Consider the following 18,411-nt stretch of genomic DNA (forward strand, 5'->3'; position numbering starts at 1 on the left):
GTATGAGATAATGTGTAAGAAACACAATGGGAGAAAGAGTGCGAGAGGCAGGAATGGAAGAAAGGTGACACGGGAGAGCCGCAGAGAAACACACAGTGATATAAAGAAACACAGGCAGAGGTATCCACCGAGCAGCTGCAGCCTGGCCACTGTATTGCTCCATAAGAGAGATGTCCATGAGTAAGCCCGTGCCAAGCCTGCTGGGAAGCACTGCAGTAGCATCTCGGAGAGGGAGAGATGACAAACATCAGCACTGAGCATGCTCCACTCTCAAGGCCACTGAGAAAATGAGAATTCAGCTCTTTAGCCTCTCAGTTTGTTCAGTTTTCCAGCTCTACTCCAGCCTCCGTCTGTCACTAGCCAGCTTTCACGAGCCCATCACACCACCAGTGGCTTCGGCGCTGGATTAAAATCTGACCGGTATGTCACAAGACTGATTGATCTAATGGTGAGAGGCATCGGACCCACTTATGGCCACGCTGACTCATATTGTGACAGTTTTGATTGGGGCTGAAAGGAACAAGAGATGAGCATAGCAACTCATCAGCCAATGGGGCATGATACTGCAATAACAGGCCAGCACCACGGCAGCCACACATACACACACATACACACCCCAAAGCAGCCCTGTTGCCAGATGTGATCTCTGTGCCTCCAAACTCTTACTGATCGTCATCCTTATCTGGACGGCTGCCAGAGCTGCACTGCAAATGACAGCCATGCATTTGTGTCAGACCTGCAATTAAGCCAAGGTTGATTTATTTGATTTTTGAGCTCTTTCTGCTTGTTCTGTGGGCAGACAGACACACCTACGCTGAGACACGACTGCATGTTTCATCACTGAAAATTGACGCCTCTCTTTGCCATCGTTCACAGTTATGTGTTGAAGCATCTGAGCGAAAGACTGAGTGTGTGTGCTCTATATGCGTTGTATGAGAGGACACAGTGAGAGCTGTAGAGGATGTCAATTGCCACTCAACTTCCACTGCGGCCAAAGTAGGGAACACTGTAAAATAATGTTTTGCTCGTCGATCTGGGATAAAACTTCCGTATCAAAGTTGACGTGCCACATCCTGAACATCTCACTAAGAGCCTCTCAATTGGACAATAATAGCTTATTGCGCCGATACTGAAATAGCACAAATACTTTTAATGGCAGATGCTGTCTGAGCATGACTTTGATGATCCTCTTAAACAAAAATCCGCTCTATCTTCTTAAAGCTGCCTGATTGAATCTGTCTCCCTTTACCCTCTTTACTTTCCCTCTTTTTAAAACGCATTTATTTTTCTTCCTCTCCGTCTGTGTCTCTCTCTCTGCCTGTCTCCCTCCCCTCTGTCTAAGGGAGAGAGATAAAGAGGTTTTTGTGTGACTGTGAGCAGATTGACTTGAAGATAGAGGCTGGAAGCAGATCTCTTCCACCTCCTCATTCTGCTCTTTCTTTCCTGCTCTCACCCAGATGAATAGACAAACATTCTCCCACATGCTCTCACAGTTTATCAAACACACACCCACATAGTACCAGGTCTTCATGCAAACACATATGTGTGCTCTCACCAGAGAGGACAACACACACTTTAGTTAAGTGTCCTCGGGCCGACAAAGTATACACTGTCACACTCAAATACAAACAGACCCCCTCAAACACGCACGTACGCATACGCATACAAACACACAGGTGCATCCACATGTAAATAGAAGAAGCCCATGGGTCAAAATGGACCTGTTTTCCACTCGTGATGTACCTAATAAAAACCATCCCCCTGTCGTTCATTTACAAAACAGACTTTTAAGACCTCTGAATCATAGCATAACGTCAGGCTTGTTGTGATTTCTTACCATTGCGCACACATTTTTCCCCTCAAAAAACCAACTGCTCTTGTCGTCATTGCATATCATGTGTGAGAAGATGTGACAAAAATCCATACGATCTTAAAATAACATTTTAAATGTTCAGTTCAGCCATGAATATCATCATTTTTATTGTCTGTACATGCATACTTGGACACGATGACCCTTCACAAATTACTTTGAGCAAACACATGACAACAAAACTAGATATTAATATCAGTGATAAATGTCTCTTCACTTTAAATGAGTCTATCAATTAACCTTTCAGACATTTATAAAACTTGAACTAGAAGTGTAAATTTACACAAGGGAAAATAAGGGAAGGTTGTGCTCTTATCAGCAACCGCCCCCCCTTCAATAACATGCGTGCATCCGCTCTCTGCTTTGCATTCTTCGCATCAAATCAAATTCCTTTTGTGCTCTGCACTTGTCCTTTATCTCCAGAATGTGCTTTTGGAGCAACACAAACATGTCACAATGAGGACACAGAGTTTCACACTGAGTGGAACGAGCTTCTTGGTAAAAAAATAAAATAATTTGCATTTTTGCTTTTGCCTCTCATAGCAGAGTTTGGGCTTATCAAGGGTCCGTCTTATCTCTTTTGTTTGTTTTTCACCCATGTAGGCTTTTCCTGAAAAACAGGCCACTACGCATGTGTAAGCTCAGATCACACTTTGGCGGCATAAGACCAGATCAAGGCGTTCTCAAATTGAGTGAGCTTGATAAGTGGGCAAGAGAGTGGCCCCAGTTGATGGTGCCAGGATGGCCACACACTGTGCTCTGGCAGGCCAAGGCATGGCGGACAGGAAGCCAGGACTTTGGTTGGGTCATCTCAGAGCGACAGAAGGACTGCGCGGCTCCAAAAAGCCCCATCCACCCAGTCTAGGAGTTAAAGTCATTGCCAAGCCACCAGTGACTGACAACCCCGGCACTAAGAAGGAGGTCAAAGCTAGCTAAAGCTATAGTTTTTTTTTCGAAATAGGCAAGCCACCACGAGAAGCTTATTGATGGAGGAGCTGTGCAAAAGGTTTAGAATGTAATAGCTGAGGTTTAGCCATCAGGGTATTAATTATTGCTCAAAAAGTCATGATGTAAGAATATAATACTAATCCATGTTTGTAGGCGGAGGGGACAGGTTAGAGGCAACTCTTTGACACCAAAAACCGAGGTCAACGATAGTTCTCTCCGAACAGCTTTAGAGAGTCGTGTCAGGATGAAAACAAAAGCCATCTTTTGTGTTATTTTTCACGGTACGATTTGTTTTGATTCAGGATACTGACTTGCCTGCAGTGATTTCCTGGCTCAGGGCCATTTGTTGTGTGATAACTGTTGCTTTGCGAGCCTAATGTCATGGAGACAACAGGGTTATGAAAAGAAACATGCCTAGACAATGCGTAGCAAAAGTACACATCCCAACAGATGTGATGGAGGAAAAGCGGAAACAGGGTTACACGACTCACACAACAGGGACTTTCTGTACCGCTGATCTTACCGGCTTTTACAAGTACAACAGACCTCTGGGAGGAATGTTGCTTTCTCATTTAGGGTGAAACACCCCCCGAGTTAAGGGGTATCAATATCACAAGGGAGATATATTCCTCTTTTGTCTGCATTTGCTGCAGTGAGGTGATGGTTAGTGTGCTGGTCTGTGGGCCAGCTGGGACACATCTCAGTTCACCCGTGCGCACACACACACACACACACACACACACACACACACAACTACAAGCTTGCTCTACGCTGCTCACTATCTTTCAACAACAAGCTGAGCAGGGACCAGACGGAAAGAGGTCCTATTTGTGCAGGAAGATAAATACACTTCTGCACCCAGTCCTGTCCCCTCCAGATTAGAGCCACACAATAATGAGCAGACGCACCGGTGGAAGTTCAGAAGAAAGCAAGGGTAAAGGATAGAGTAACAGTGTACTACCAAAACACACATCCCCGTACACACAGACAGGCGCGCATGCTTTTATCATCTAAATTATGAGCAGATACAACAGATAGATGAATTGGATGGATTCATAAGTTTACTTTAACTGGCAATAACACATTAGCTAAAACTCATCATTATGAAGTTTATTTTGATTGCATAATGTATAAGTTATGGAATAAAAACACCATCTGCATATGGATTTGTTCCACATAAATCTTGCTTTAAAATAAATAAATAGATGAACATCTGTCTGGCTCCAGATTTCAAACTGCCTTTCACAATAAAAACTCTAGAGATATAGACTAAATGGATTTGTACTTATATAGCGCTTTATCCAGTCTTTTCGACCCCTCAATGTTCATACACCATTGGCCATGCCATCGGTAGCAAATCTTGCACATCGACATGTTGATTGCTAGGATCGAACCCACAACCTTCTGGATGAAAGACGACCGCACTACCTCGCAGCCACAGTCACCTCACTGCTTACCAGGGGCCACTTTCCACGATGATAACTCTTAAATGTTAAAGTAGCTAACGTCAGGTAACGGAGGGTGCAGCAACCAGAGAAATGTTAACTATGGAAACTCTACTTGGTATACAAGAGCCCGGAGACAGATGAGGCAAAGAAGAAGAGTGATGGAAAATGTTATTTCTCCTGAGTAACAAAACCTTCCAACTTATTTATAATATCAGGTGTTTTAATCCGACTAAAGTATAGCACTGAGCTCTGGGTCTCTTTGGGATTCTTGCTTTGGACTGTAACGTTAGCCTGTCTGCTAGTCTGTTAGCCATGTTGCTAAGGATTGATGAACAAGCAGATGGATTTTTCCCTGCTTTTGACAATCAGTACACAGGATATATTTTAATCACGGTTGTCGTGCCGTTTGTGAGGAAGTAAATGCAGTGTTGGGAGCTTGAGAAACCAAAGACAGATCTGGAGGTCAATGCTACAATGGCACTAACAAAATGACCATCCGAATGTCAAAAAGTTGTCTCTCTCTCTTAAGTCTGATTTACTTTATTTTGCAATGTTGTTCGATCTTAGAGATGGCAAGAGAAACAAACTTGGGAATTTACCCTTAAGAGGTGTTATTTAAGAAGGTACAGTACAAACCTTGTGAATGTGGATAAAACCCCTGAGGGGATTTTTCTTAAATTTCCGAGAATATTCTGGAAAAACTCTAGGATTTGCAAATTGATGGCGTCACAGTTTTAGGAAATGCAGACAACACGCACAACCCGCTGTGAGAGGAAATGTCAAGTATCTGGTCATCTTATAGTGGGATGATGTTAATGGCAATATGTCTAAATAGCCACGTAGTTACTGTAAATATTCAAGAATGAGTGTGTGGAGTTGTTTACAAGTTATTCTGTGAGTCAGCAGTCATAATATTTGATCAGCTCCTCCTCAGTGTTACGTCCAGGATGGCAAAGCTCAATCCCGGACCACAGAATTTGGCAATCCATCTCAGCCACGCTATGAATGCATGTTTTCTCTCGACTCTGCTGAAACAAAACCTCTTAGTCAAAGCAGGAGACCCCTTCACTGTTGAGGTAAATATGATTTCTTTTGGTCCACTTCCAAACACAGCTAACAAGCCATTCCATTCTGTTAAAAGTCTTTTCATGTTAAGACACACATCAATCCACACCTACAGCATACCTGAGGAAACAAACCTCTCTCAGGATATGTGCTGTGTGTGTGTGGGGTGAACATGGCCGGACACGTCCCTTAAACACATCGGGAGGCGCCCAGCGGGTGTGCCGGCAGCCCCTCTTTTCAACACTTCAACATGCTGCACACAAACACAGTTGCCCTTCCCATGGTCCTTTTGTTCCCTATCGTTTTGTTGAAGTTCCTGTCATGGACACTGTCAGCTTTCTCTGGACATTTATAACCAACAGTTATTACACTTTTGGACAAACACCCACTTAAAAGGGTATTATATTTTTCCAGGGCTTCACGGGGCTAATCATGCAGACAAAACTAGCCATCTTACAACTGACGCAGGAAAACATGCATATGCTTGCTGACACAGATTGATAGCTAATGCACTTTAAAAGAAAATTCAGACAATTAACCAAGCACAACACACCCAAGCAGTGGCAAGCATCTACAAAGACGTGGAGTTATATTGCATGCATACCTTACGAAACTCACTGAAGCTTATCTTGATGCAGAAAAAAACATTATTTTAAAACGCTGTAAATGTTAGAATATGCAGGTAAACATAGTTCTGAATGTAAGTAGCATGCCAGTCCCAGTAAATTACCTGTATCGAAATATGACCTAAAAAATGGCCAAAAGGCTGTCATCTGAAATTCATATTATGACATAACATAACAAACTCAGATCTACAGATAAAACCAGGAGCAGACGCAGAATGTGGTGCATGGTAAGAGTGAGGAAATGGTAAATGAATGCTACAGAATGAGTCTGCAGTGAAAGGCTACCTTCAGTATCATGTCGCTTCCTGTGAACCTACCTGACACCTTAGTGAGGAGACGCAGCAATGGAGAAGCGCCCAGAGAGAATGCATAACTGAAGGGCAGGTGTTCATTCACAAACCGCTGTAATAAAACATTTTTAACAAGCTGCATATTCTAAACGTCACCAACTTGCTCTTTAACAGACTAATCTATGCACCAGCGACAAATCACAAAAATATGCGCATGCATAAAAAAATGGAGACGCGTAGCATGCAACAAAAAGTTGAACTCGTGTCCTTCACTATCATTGGCAACAAGACAATGGACATATTCATAAATAAGATAAAGCTGAGGTTGACATTGACAACCTTGTGTTGTTTACACAAACCTTTGATATCCTGCGATTGAGGATCATTGTTGACATCTATGAACCAGTTTATGGCATATTATGGAATGTGTGGTCGGTAGTGCTACGCCCACAGCTACAAAGATCTTCAGGAGAAGGAACATGAAAACGTGTGCCCGCCAGCTTCACCCTCCCCTCCCTCAGAGCAATAGTTCTCAAACATGTCAACACAATGTGGATTTCAGCAGTCATTTGTGTGATCTGGCACTGCTGACAACAAGTCTGGTGGTGGAATTATGCGGTTTATAAAAAGTTGGAGATCCGTCAACTGCGAATCTAACCCGGTGTCAGTGTGAGTTAACACATAACAAGCAGCAGGAGTTGGCAGAACAATATTTTTACATGCCACAGTAACCAGTTAAATATTTGCGGGAGCAAATCAGCTTTATAAGAATTAAGATCATTGAAAAATAAGATTACGTGGATTGCTCAGTTATGCAATTCACATGCATTGATCCAGTGCTGGATTACCAGACTAAACAGGGTAAATAATCAAATGCAAAGGTTTATAGCACTGAAGAAAGCCTAGTATTGGTCAATCTGTTGCCCATTTTATAGAATTATTGCATACTTTCATTTCTGAGTAACACATTCCTGACTCAATGCCATAAACCAAGGGATGATAATATTTAATTAATTCTGGTGATTGACCTGTTTTCTGTTCTGGGATTTATTTAAACTACAAAGCTATCGTAATGCTAAACTACAGTACAAGAAGAATAGACCTTTTCTGAGCTGTACCGTACATGGTCTATGTTCGTAACTTTCATTTCTGATTTCCTGTTTATTTCTGGTACTATTTCACAACATTAAAGGGTTAATTTGGTTAACAACCTTTCATGCTGTGCGCAGAAAAAAAAACTCTTAAATATTTAATTACATGCACTGGCTGCAGCCTGTGAAGGAAGAGTATTGCAGCCCAAGATAGCTGCAAATTACTGAATGATTCAAAAGGCAGTGCAAACTTAAACTGCCTTCACAAAGCAGTGGCATACAACTCACACAGCGCAGGCCAACACAAGCACACTAAACAGTGGCATCAGGTGAGGAGATGGACGGACATATTTTTTTTTAAAGTTTGTGATTCAGGACATCGAGCGTGTAATGTATCAATCTTATCCACTACTATTCATACGGGCTGATTGTTTTCTGGAGGATATCCAGTTGTGGAGGCAGCCATGGACATTTCCATTTACACAACAGCTCAGAGTTATCACTGGTCATCTTTTTGACCTCCTTCCAACACTGTACATGATTGCTTCTCCCTGAGGGACACCATTACAGTCGAGTTAGTCAAATATCTGACTGCAGTATGAACAGCTAAGGGGTAACACAAAAAAAAAGATGCCTTCCTCTTGTGAACAAACTCATATCCAAATGGCAGGGACTTCCACAGTTGTTATCCTGTACATATTTCACAGCCTGTGCCGGGACTGTGGGCTTTTGACTGTTTTTGACACGGCTCCAGCCGCAGGGGCAGGGAGTCTAGCAACTGCTGGGACATTCCCAACGGACACATCTCTTTTAAGTTTTCGGTGTTCCTCCTGCTTCCTGATCATATACTGCCTCATTGTGGTGAAGGCAACATTCTTCAGTGGGTTGGAAAAACTCAGACTCCTAATTGTCAGTTAAGCAGACAGATAAGGACTGAGCTGAGATCACAGAGGGTAAACCAAAATACTGTAAACATTTTTTTTGTTAGACTGAGGATCTGTTTAGTATGAGATTTACTTTAAATTCTACTTTGTCATCTCAGATTACAGGCAGCTTAGTTCTCACTGAATAAAAAGCTGCTTGCTGCTGGACAGTAATGGTAGTGATAAACTGTACACAGAAAAAAACCCAATAATTTAGGAGTTTTTCAATTCTGAAAATAGCAAAATGTCTAAAATTACCTTTTATTTATATACATAAGAGACTGTACTTCCTGTAAATCTCACTGAAGCTCATCCAAAGGTCAAATTTAAGGAATACATGCTCTTGTAAATACAGTGTTATGGTCTAGATATATCATTTACACCTCTAGATATTCTAGAAAATATAAAAACAAACTAAAGTTTTATAGAAAATTATGCAATGTGTAATATGTGACGAAACAGGCTTACTCTTTTCAAAGATTAAATGTATCTCCATTAATAAAGCTTCACACAGTAATACATTTACAAAGGGATTGCTTTATAGGTGTTTGTATTTCACTTTCTTAATCTTCTAGTTGTCATTACAAGGTCATCTGTTGAAGTCCACATAAAAAGAGCTCTCCTTTTACAGACCTTACGTTCATTTCTTTGGTAAAAGGCATATTCTTTATTCAGGAATCCACACAAATACCAAATGATCTCCTGGCTTAGTATTGAAAGCATAAGACAAATGCCACCAAACCCATAAATGCATGTGTCCTCTCTAAAAATAGTCAAATTCTGCTCTAAGTAGTTTTGTTCCTCCAAAAGCAGCTTTCCTCCCATTGTATGACACAAGCCTGAGATTACCAGAGATTACCAGATGTGACATTATGTATAAACTAATCTGCGTTCTCACCGGCAAAATCCGACCCAATCCCACTCTGCTCCTCTGTCTGAAGGCGGATTTCAGCCAGCTGTTAGCAAGCTACAGCAGCAGATGATCCCAATGGTTTAAGAAATAAGATCATGTATGTAAAACCACCAATGTGTTTTTTTTTAAATCATACAAAAATAATTGTGACTTTTTATCCAAGTTTCTCGCAATGGCAAAACAAAAAGCCTTGATGAAGCGGGAAAATATCCAGCACTTGTGATTCTAAATGTGTTAATAAATTATATATATTTTTGTAAAAAAAAGTATTTATATATTATGATCGTAATAATATCTGTCCTTTTTTCTCTAATTATAATTATATATTTTTAAATAAATTATAAACATTACATTTAAGATAGGAGAATTTAAAATGAATCCAAAAATGATTATTACATTTTCTTATCCAAAGCAACTTGCATACACTCAATACTGTGGCCAATCCCCACAGGAGCACATTGGGGTGAAGTGTCTAACCCAAGGACACAAGGACATGCTGACTGCAGTGTGGATTAAAACTGTGCTCCCCTGATCCGAAGCTCAACGCACTAGCCCACTGAGCCACAGCCGCCCCTTATTATTCATTATTAGTACAAAATGCCAATACAGAAAGGAGATAAAAGCCATATTTTAGGCAAAGCATATTTTGTCTTTGATGCAAAAAGACTTTATCCAAAGATTAAAATCATGGCTTGTCTGCCCCATTCAAACTACCTCTGCTGAAATGACCCTCTCAACATCTAACAAATATTTTGTAATTACTTGCGACTCCAACTGAAGCAGTTTACGGTGGAGCATTAATTTGTTATATTACAAGCATTGAACCGCGTGGCACTGCAGACTTGTTCTCATAGTTCTTATCCAGCTGAACTTAGAATAATCCCATTATTCTCCATGAGCCCAGACATAGTTCTGTATTATTTAATCATCCAAAGCTTGCTGTGGTGTGTGTGAAATCAAAGGGCACGTTAACAGACGTTCAAAACGGCGGAAAATATCTGTCACAGTAGAGTGGTTAAACCCCTCATGTAGAACTAAACTCATGTTAAACCACTCATAAAGGCTGCGAGTGTTTCAGTTCTGTGGTGAAGCGCTTTACAGCAGAATTAAAAAGTGATAACAACTTTTATAGGAAAACAGCGATGTAGCTCATCAAAGAGAGATGCGTTTCATTGAATGAGGATCTTTTGTTGTAGTAGGGGCATGTACAGTTTAATTCAAGGTGTTCTAACAAAAACACAGCATTGTTTTCACTTTCTCATATTTGCAATACCAGACACCCACAAATCTCACACAACTCCTGTCCCTTCTTTATTTAGCTCAATATAAAGTTTGGAGGATGTAAGTATTTTTTTAATTAGAATGCAGAGGGGAGAAATCTTATGTCTGCCACAACTTAGAAGACAGAGATACCTTACCTTCAGGTAAGTTGGGATCCCCTTTTCTTAATAACTTTGTGCCATCAATTCTCTAAACCACTTTGCACTGTGCAAGATGGAGGTCTGGCTACATGATGGGATTTTATCAGCAGTAGAGATCGAGAAAGTCACAAGGAGATACCGGATTCATCGTGGCGAAAATAACTTCAAATGCAGCTATGATGGCATCTATAACTGTAACTCAACGTCCTCAGGTCAATGAGTGTATGCTAATTATATTCTGAACCTACACCGCTTGCAGATTGGACTTCAATAGTGCAGATGATATGGTTTAAAATTCATCGTCCATTCCTATGCTTTACATGGCAAAAAAATCTGACTCAGCTATATAACACTAATCACATGGAGGAAACTCATCTGTCACATGCCTAAGTGTTGATAAGTACTGGACGGTTAATGTATAGCAATGGCCCTTCATCAGCAAAATATATGTTTGCCTTCAGCCTGAATGTTATGGGCGAGCACCGCCAGCAAAAAGATGTTGTTAGTGAACAGGTTAGGAAGAATCTGACGGTTTAAGATGGATATTCTTTACTATAGCACCATGTCTTTATACACACGCTACATATGGTTTAATGATCAGAAAACATTAGCGGTCCTACAGATGACTTCTCTGCCTGCTGCTGACGGCTAACAATTTTTGAAAGACAGAAGGCGCCATGCAAAATTCAAACCACTAGTCATCTTTAATAGCACTGCACAGATGTTCTCCGGTGGAAAGGTTCAATGAACTGAGTGTACGCCACCTGCCCAGCACCAAATTAGAGACATACAAGGTAAGTGACCAACTAGCTACGGCACAACCTTCAAGCTAGCTACAAACTAAATATATGTTGCAGCACGTAGAGATCGAAAGAAACACACAAGGAGAATTTCATTCAGGTGGATGAAAATATAACTCTAAATAATGCTAGCTATGATGGCATCTATAACTGTAACTCAAACTCTACCTCAAGTCAAAATGATGTTGTGATGCTAATTATATTTCTGAATCCGACACTCGCTCTGCAGATGTGGGACTTCAATAAGTGCTGATCATATATGGTATTAAAATATTCAATTGTCCATTTCCTATTGCTTTTACATGGCAAAACATATCATGTACTTCAGGTATATTTAACCACTAGGAGGAAAGCTGTCATCTGTCATCATGCCTAATGTTATAAGCTACTGTACAGTTTAATGTAAGCAATGGCTTCATTCAGATAAATAGTATGTTTGCCTTCAAGCCTAGAAATGTATTAATGTGGGGCAATGCCAGCAAAAAAATGTTGATTAGGGTGTGACAGTTGGAAGAAAGGTTTCGGTTTACAGCATGGATATTCTTTACAATATGCACCATGTCTTTAACAGAGCAGCGACAAGTAGTGGACTAATCGATCGAGAGAAAGTTAACTATCATAACTATTTCCATAATTGATTATCTGCTAAAATTTCATGCAAAAATTGAATAAAAAAAACAGGCTTTAGCATCAAAGCTGAAGATGTTGTGCTTTCCTATGTTTATATCATTTAGATGTTTCTCTTTGTGAACCGAAAACTAAGATATTTAAAAGATAACAGCTTGGACTTTGAGTTACTTGTTTAGATGAGAAAAGACTGACATGATGAAATGAATCCTTTTGTTTGGAGCTCTATTCTTCACACTGATAGCTGCAGGGCTGTCTAAGTTTCAGCCAACAGCAGATGTTATACAGTAAGTACAATTGCACAATATAGCAGCTCCAATGCACTAGAAATTGCATGACTAACCAAAACATATGTAAAGAAAATATCACACTTCAGAATAAAAGTTATAAAATGATCCTGTGGTATGATATTATGTTTGTTTCAAATAACAATACTATGTGAGCTTTACGTTTTGTATTTGTTTTTTAAACATGTTTTTCTTTGGTGGATAATGAAGCGTAGACTGATGCAATTTGAAGAGACTGCTGAGTGAACGGATCTTCAAAGTAAATGCTGAGAAGACTAAAGTTGGAGTAGAAATTCCTCACTTCTGTTTTAGTCATCTAACCTCTGCAAGCCTGCATCATTCTTCAGATGTCCATGATGTTCGAAAATATATATGGATCACTGACACTGTAGTAGACACTAAGTATTGGCTCTCACAATAGGATACTTCTACTACTACCTCCAAACACACATATGTGCTCTGCAAACAACATCAACCACGACCCAGAATCAGTAAACCTCAACTCTACCAGAAAAACAGATCATTAACGGCTTGATTGTGACATTTATATACACAAAAGATAGAGACCCAACATGCTCACTGTGTCATAACAGCATGTAAAACGATGTCTTTAGAAATGTGGAGTAAAAGTCTGAGTGATTGTGCGAAAGCGCTTAATAGGAAAGGGAAATGAGGGACCAATTACTGAAAATGGCCATGCCCTTTTTTCATACATCTTATAAATATACATCATCTTGTCAGAGTAGAGTAGCTGAGCGGAGATTCGGCGGGGCAGCAAGTCTACATCAATGAAAGAAATCTCAGCAAACATACGGTTGAAACAAATCCATGCTTCCTGCTGGTCAATCTCATTAGCCTGTGCCCTTGGCAAGAGACACAGCATTGACAATTGAGAACACTTCAATCATTTTCATCCTAACAAACACACATCCTGTACACAGTTATCTTGTTGGTGATATTCAGTAAATGAGCACCTTTGCCACGATCAACAGCTGCCCTTGAATGCGTCATTAGGGTATAATGACCAGCCAGCCCTGAAGATTCATTCTGCTGCCAGATAAATGTGTGGTTTAACAGCAGAAGCCAGTAGCCACCAGCAGCTGTCATTCATGTTCTATGTCTAGCTCTTCTAAAAGGAGTCTCTCAATTCACAGAAAGATACATAGCTGGGGGGGAAATCCTGCCTGTCTACCACCTCAAAGCAGCAGCTGCAACCTGCATACAGTGGGACTTCACGGAGACAGATTAACGATAGAACGTTTTCACAACAACACCGTTACAGTCATTTACTTCAGAGGAATAAAGTGGCTTAATGAGTGATAAATAAATATGCACAAGAGAGAAGTGTGAGGGCGGTTTCAGGGCGATGTGTTACTCCTCGACTTGGATGACCTTTTTTGTGCATAAGTGTTTGCACCGATTTTTACTGACACAATGCTCCCACCAGTCTGCAAACACCCACACAGTTGCATACACAAAATGCAATAAAGTACGTCTCCTCTGTGAGACCTATGGATAGACAAAAAAAGCTTTCCAATGTTGCATTACCCAGATTTTGGTTTTGACTGAGCAAAAACACTCTTGGTATACTAAACAATCACAGCTTAAAAAGCAGATTTAATCTACTTGAAATTACAAGTACAGCGATGTCCAACGATTACATTTGAAAAGAAAGGGCAAACATTGAATAAAAGTTTGTATTAGGACCATATAATGTCATTTTCATTTTCAGTTCAGGTAGTCAGTGGGTAGTCCACTATGAAACACATGTGTTAAATGTGTACATGTATGGATTAAATGTAGGACACATGGTTTGCAATGCCAGGAAATACTTGCAGCCATGTCTTTGGATACAGTTCTTGTCCAAGATGTTTACAGTCAGTTAAAACAAGGCCTGCTTGAGACACTGGCAGCCGCTATGAGAAACATGAGCCTGTTGGTTGTAATCTATATCAGAAGAAACGTATTTTCCTTTCTTCTTTGGCTGGAACCTGGAGCTCCCAGCTGGGTCCTTAGGAAGGGGTGCAGGTGGCAAGCCCTTTAGTTAGCCTGTTTTTCAGGCAGCCGGAAGACAACAACTGCATCACTTTGAGAGTTGTACAGCATGTACTCTCAGTCCCCTGGTTAACACACTTGGGAGCTTTCTTTGTCTCGGCACAAGAGGGATTCAACGGCAATTTGAAATGTGTGCTAAGCTGCCATAGAAGCAATGTTTGGACCCAAACAAAACTGCATATGCAGCAGTTTAAGTTTTAAGGCCAGGGTGTCATGGCTTAAAAAACATTAGCTTTATTTAATATAGTGTTGGTGACTTAATATAAAGTAAAGAAGCAGTCGACAGAACATTGTTGATCCTGCGTCCCTGCTGAATGAAGGAGGAAGCTCAAGAGGCCAAGGGACCAGCTGTTTATCCGTCCTTATGAAAGGCAATGTTTAAACTGGCAAGATAAGAGACGAGTGATGAGATCAATTACACTGAGTGAGACGCCGCTAAACTACAATTACCTACCAGAGAAACCCGAGCTTTGTTGTTGGGTACCTTGAACTAAATAAATGAGATCTTCAGAGGCCCAGGGAGCGGGCGTGGCAGCTCTCTCAGGTAACAGGCCAGTTTGATCACGTCACTGACAAACCCATACTTAATGCCAGAAGAATTCACCGGGGATGTTTGGGCAATTCAACGTACTCAACAGGTGATAAGGTCCATTTTGTGTTACCCCTCTACTGGGATGATGAGTTTAAAAGCCAGAGTGAGTGAGGCAAAATCAAGAGAGGGGAGCATTTGTGTCTCATGAGTACAGCATAAGAGGATTTAAGAAGGCAATGCAGGGCACACATCATTTTTCTAGGCCACAACTCCCGGGTGAGAGTGTGTACCCTGTGTTGGCAGTAAAAGAGAAAATATTCCATGGGTTACATTTGCTCAAAAATGAGCTGCTGCACAGTTTGAATTTGTGTTGTAGGCTGACTAGTATGGTACATTAGTAGTAGACAAAAGTAAAGGAGTTGCTCTGTTAAAAGCACTGTTTAAGGATCCAGTCACTGACACCACTTTATAATTAAAGTAGTAGAGACTCATTTTACCCGCTGGAGAAGACCAGGAAGGACACTTCCGACAGGTGGCTCTAGCATACCTTGTGACAGAGCTCCTGAACAATACATGATTTTTTAAACACTATGTGTGTGTGCATTCACTACACATAATGGAGTGCATTTGTGTGCAGCTTACTGCATGAGCACCACTGCAACAATATTCTGCATTGTTCTTAATCAATGACTTTTATAGCCTAAATGAAACAATCAGCCATGAGGCAGCGGAATTTGTTTACTGAAACCATAACCTTTATCATCAGTAAATAATATACACAAATAAAAGCCTTATAAAGAATAACATGTGTTTGGTGTGATGTGAAGTGTCTCCCTAAGGGTGACATCTACTGACCAAAGCCCATTCCTGAACCACTTGTGCATAAATCTTAAAATGAAAGAAGACTAAAGTGCTGGCTGTTAAAGTTGATATTCTGGTATTTTTAAACAACAAGCCCATCGGTTTCTAGTTAGGACTACACACACACACACACACACACACACACACACACACTGCTAGCTCTGAGCTTGCATAGAAGATACATGTCTGCATTCAGGACTTGGTCTAATACAGGCTACACCAAAGTGTGGGGTATTAAAGAATTAAAGCCGGGTGTGAGCCTAAATATAGCCTGAGAACCAATTTGCTTAGGGCAGCGTGATTTTCTACACGTGATACCGGTGATACAGGCCGCTGTCCCTGGTCCTGAAATTGTACCGGGTCCATAAATGCATGTGCTCGATGTTCAGAGAAGAAGCCGGTTCAATGCAGGGAATACAGAAATCTGTGCAGACTATAAAGGTTACATATGCATAAGCATGTGCATGAAACGTATAGTATAATGCGGGTTTGCAGGATGCAGATAGTTTGACTACACACCAACTGCAATTCCTCACAAGCAACAGTGCGAGGCGCATGTCTGATGCAGTTCAGGGAGAGAGAATGGGAGAGAGAAAGAGAGAAAGAGAGTTTGATTGATCATGTGGGCTATGGGAGCCTGCGAGAGTTGTCGAAAATTGCTGCATAGACGCCCCTTAGGCACCTATCTGGTACCCACTGACTCGAAACAATGCTGTGGCCATAATAACCACAATTCACCAGAGTGCCCGTTACCAAAAGCCCTAAAAGCCAGGGAGCCGTTAACAGACCGTTCATTCTTCCGGGTTGGACTTCACCGGTAATCCACAATACATTAACTTACCGCAGTCCTCACACAAGATCTTCCCAACATCCTTTTTTAGGCTCTTCACACTCGTGTCCCGAGGCGCAAACGATGCCTTGAAAACCAATGGCTCGTCAGTGGGGTCCATGAAAAAAATGTACTTGTGGTTCTTCTTCACTTTGGTGCACGGAGCCTCAGATCCAAATTCCCCCACGGTGACGAGCTGTTCTCGCTCCAGACCCCCGCTGTTAAGGGGCCAAACATCCAGCACTTTGACATTCACACGGTACCGCTCCGCGGAGACGTTCACAGGCGTAGACTGCACCTTGCCCTCGATCACCACGGCGGATTTGTAAACCTGGTCCTGCAGGGAATTCAAACTCGGGGAGTAGCAGGCGAATGAGACCCCGATGACCAGCATGGATAAATGTACTGAATCAAGCCTCATGCCGCCTGCTTTGGCTCGGTGGTCGCTGGTCGCGTTGCGGCAGGGCTCTCTGGGCTGCGGGGCGATGGCGATGGAGCTGGGTTGAATGAAGAGACAGCAAGTAGGCTCCAGTAGCACGGCAGCGCGGCAGACCTTGCATAAGTGTCCATGCCATCGGGATCCGCTGCTTTTCCGAGTGGTTTTCAATGGGTAAACAGCAGCTTTGAAACGGGGGAACCGCGGGACGATGCTGGGTTTCAAATCCAGTCACAGTTTACTGCTAATAATAAGGCATTGTAGGTAGGCTAAGCAAGGAATCGGCGGATTCTCCCCTCCAGAAGATGCCCCCTATGCTGCCATAGTAGCCTTAACTGCAAGACGACGCCACTCTTATCTTTGCCCAAAAATTGCAGTGGTGGAGTACCGCTATGATGGTTTTCTGTATCATCTGCAGCGGAGGGAAAATACGCAAAATGCTGCAGTGAACCACAAGTTTGGTAGTCCAGTCGCAAAACATAAGCCACGTTTCATTCCAAAAAATAAAACAATATCTCAGGTCGGAAGCTATAACGCTAACACGGAGCCTTCCACCGTGGCTCTCTCTCCGCCTCCCCCACTAGCCACAGACGGAGAGAAAATAATGCCGATTGCCAAGGGGCTCCGTCAACAAAAACGCAGGATTGGAGCACTGATATACAGGCAACCGACGGACCAAAGGGTCGATCTCCTCTCTCCCAAAACCCAGTTACTGTATGTCAATCACTCCATGGTGTTTTATCAGCGGTGATCTCACGTTATAATGAAACAAACGGAATCCTAAATCCACGACCGTCCCTCCTCAGCATCGCATCCTACTGTAGCCAAGGCATTACTCCAAAAAACGAAATAGGTTCACTGTGAAAATTGCAGCCGCATATATAGTCCGGTGGGCCTAGAAAAATCATATGGCTGCGATGACTAAGGCTGCGAAAGCATTTCAGATTCTTCAAGAGACTGTTTTGAATGAGTTTTGCGTCTCATCCCATTAAGTCATGCCCTGCATTCAGGTCACATTCGATGCTCAGCCTCTAAAAAAACTGACGTTGAAGCACTGCATTAAATCCATACAGCTAAAACCGCTGCAACACTGAGAGAAAAATCACTTTAAAATAAAACATTTAAAAAGGAAGTTTCTCTGGGGTTTTAGTATTATATTCTGATGTATTGACACTATCTCCCCTGAAGTAGTTAAATACATGCTAGATAGGGGGGGGGGGGGGGTAATAATAGAAATATTGACAGGGTGTATAATATAGCAACGTTTACGTCAATTTATGATTGCAATGTTTAGTTTAGTCTAAATAGAATGCAGGATGTTGCACTGACAGTATTCACAAAGAGCGACATCTGCTGTCCACTGAGTATTTATGAGCTATTTGACACACT

General features: G+C 41.6%; 1 protein-coding gene across 3 annotated transcripts in view; it reads right to left on the bottom strand.

The window, feature by feature from the left end:
- nrg2a (neuregulin 2a) overlaps window positions 1–17,010 on the bottom strand; it is a 63,117-nt gene extending 46,107 nt beyond the window's left edge. The window contains exon 1 of one of the 3 annotated variants that reach the window (XM_063894303.1): window positions 16,599–17,010. In XM_063894303.1, the coding sequence (XP_063750373.1) occupies window positions 16,599–17,007 (409 nt within the window). In that variant the 5' untranslated portion in view covers window positions 17,008–17,010. The remainder of the gene's footprint in view (window positions 1–16,598) is intronic. The other 2 variants (XM_063894299.1, XM_063894300.1) reach the window with 2 other exon arrangements.
- Window positions 17,011–18,411: the final 1,401 nt, after the last annotated feature.

Source organism: Eleginops maclovinus, chromosome 11, assembly GCF_036324505.1.
Source record: "Eleginops maclovinus isolate JMC-PN-2008 ecotype Puerto Natales chromosome 11, JC_Emac_rtc_rv5, whole genome shotgun sequence".
Taxonomy (NCBI): domain Eukaryota; kingdom Metazoa; phylum Chordata; class Actinopteri; order Perciformes; family Eleginopidae; genus Eleginops; species Eleginops maclovinus.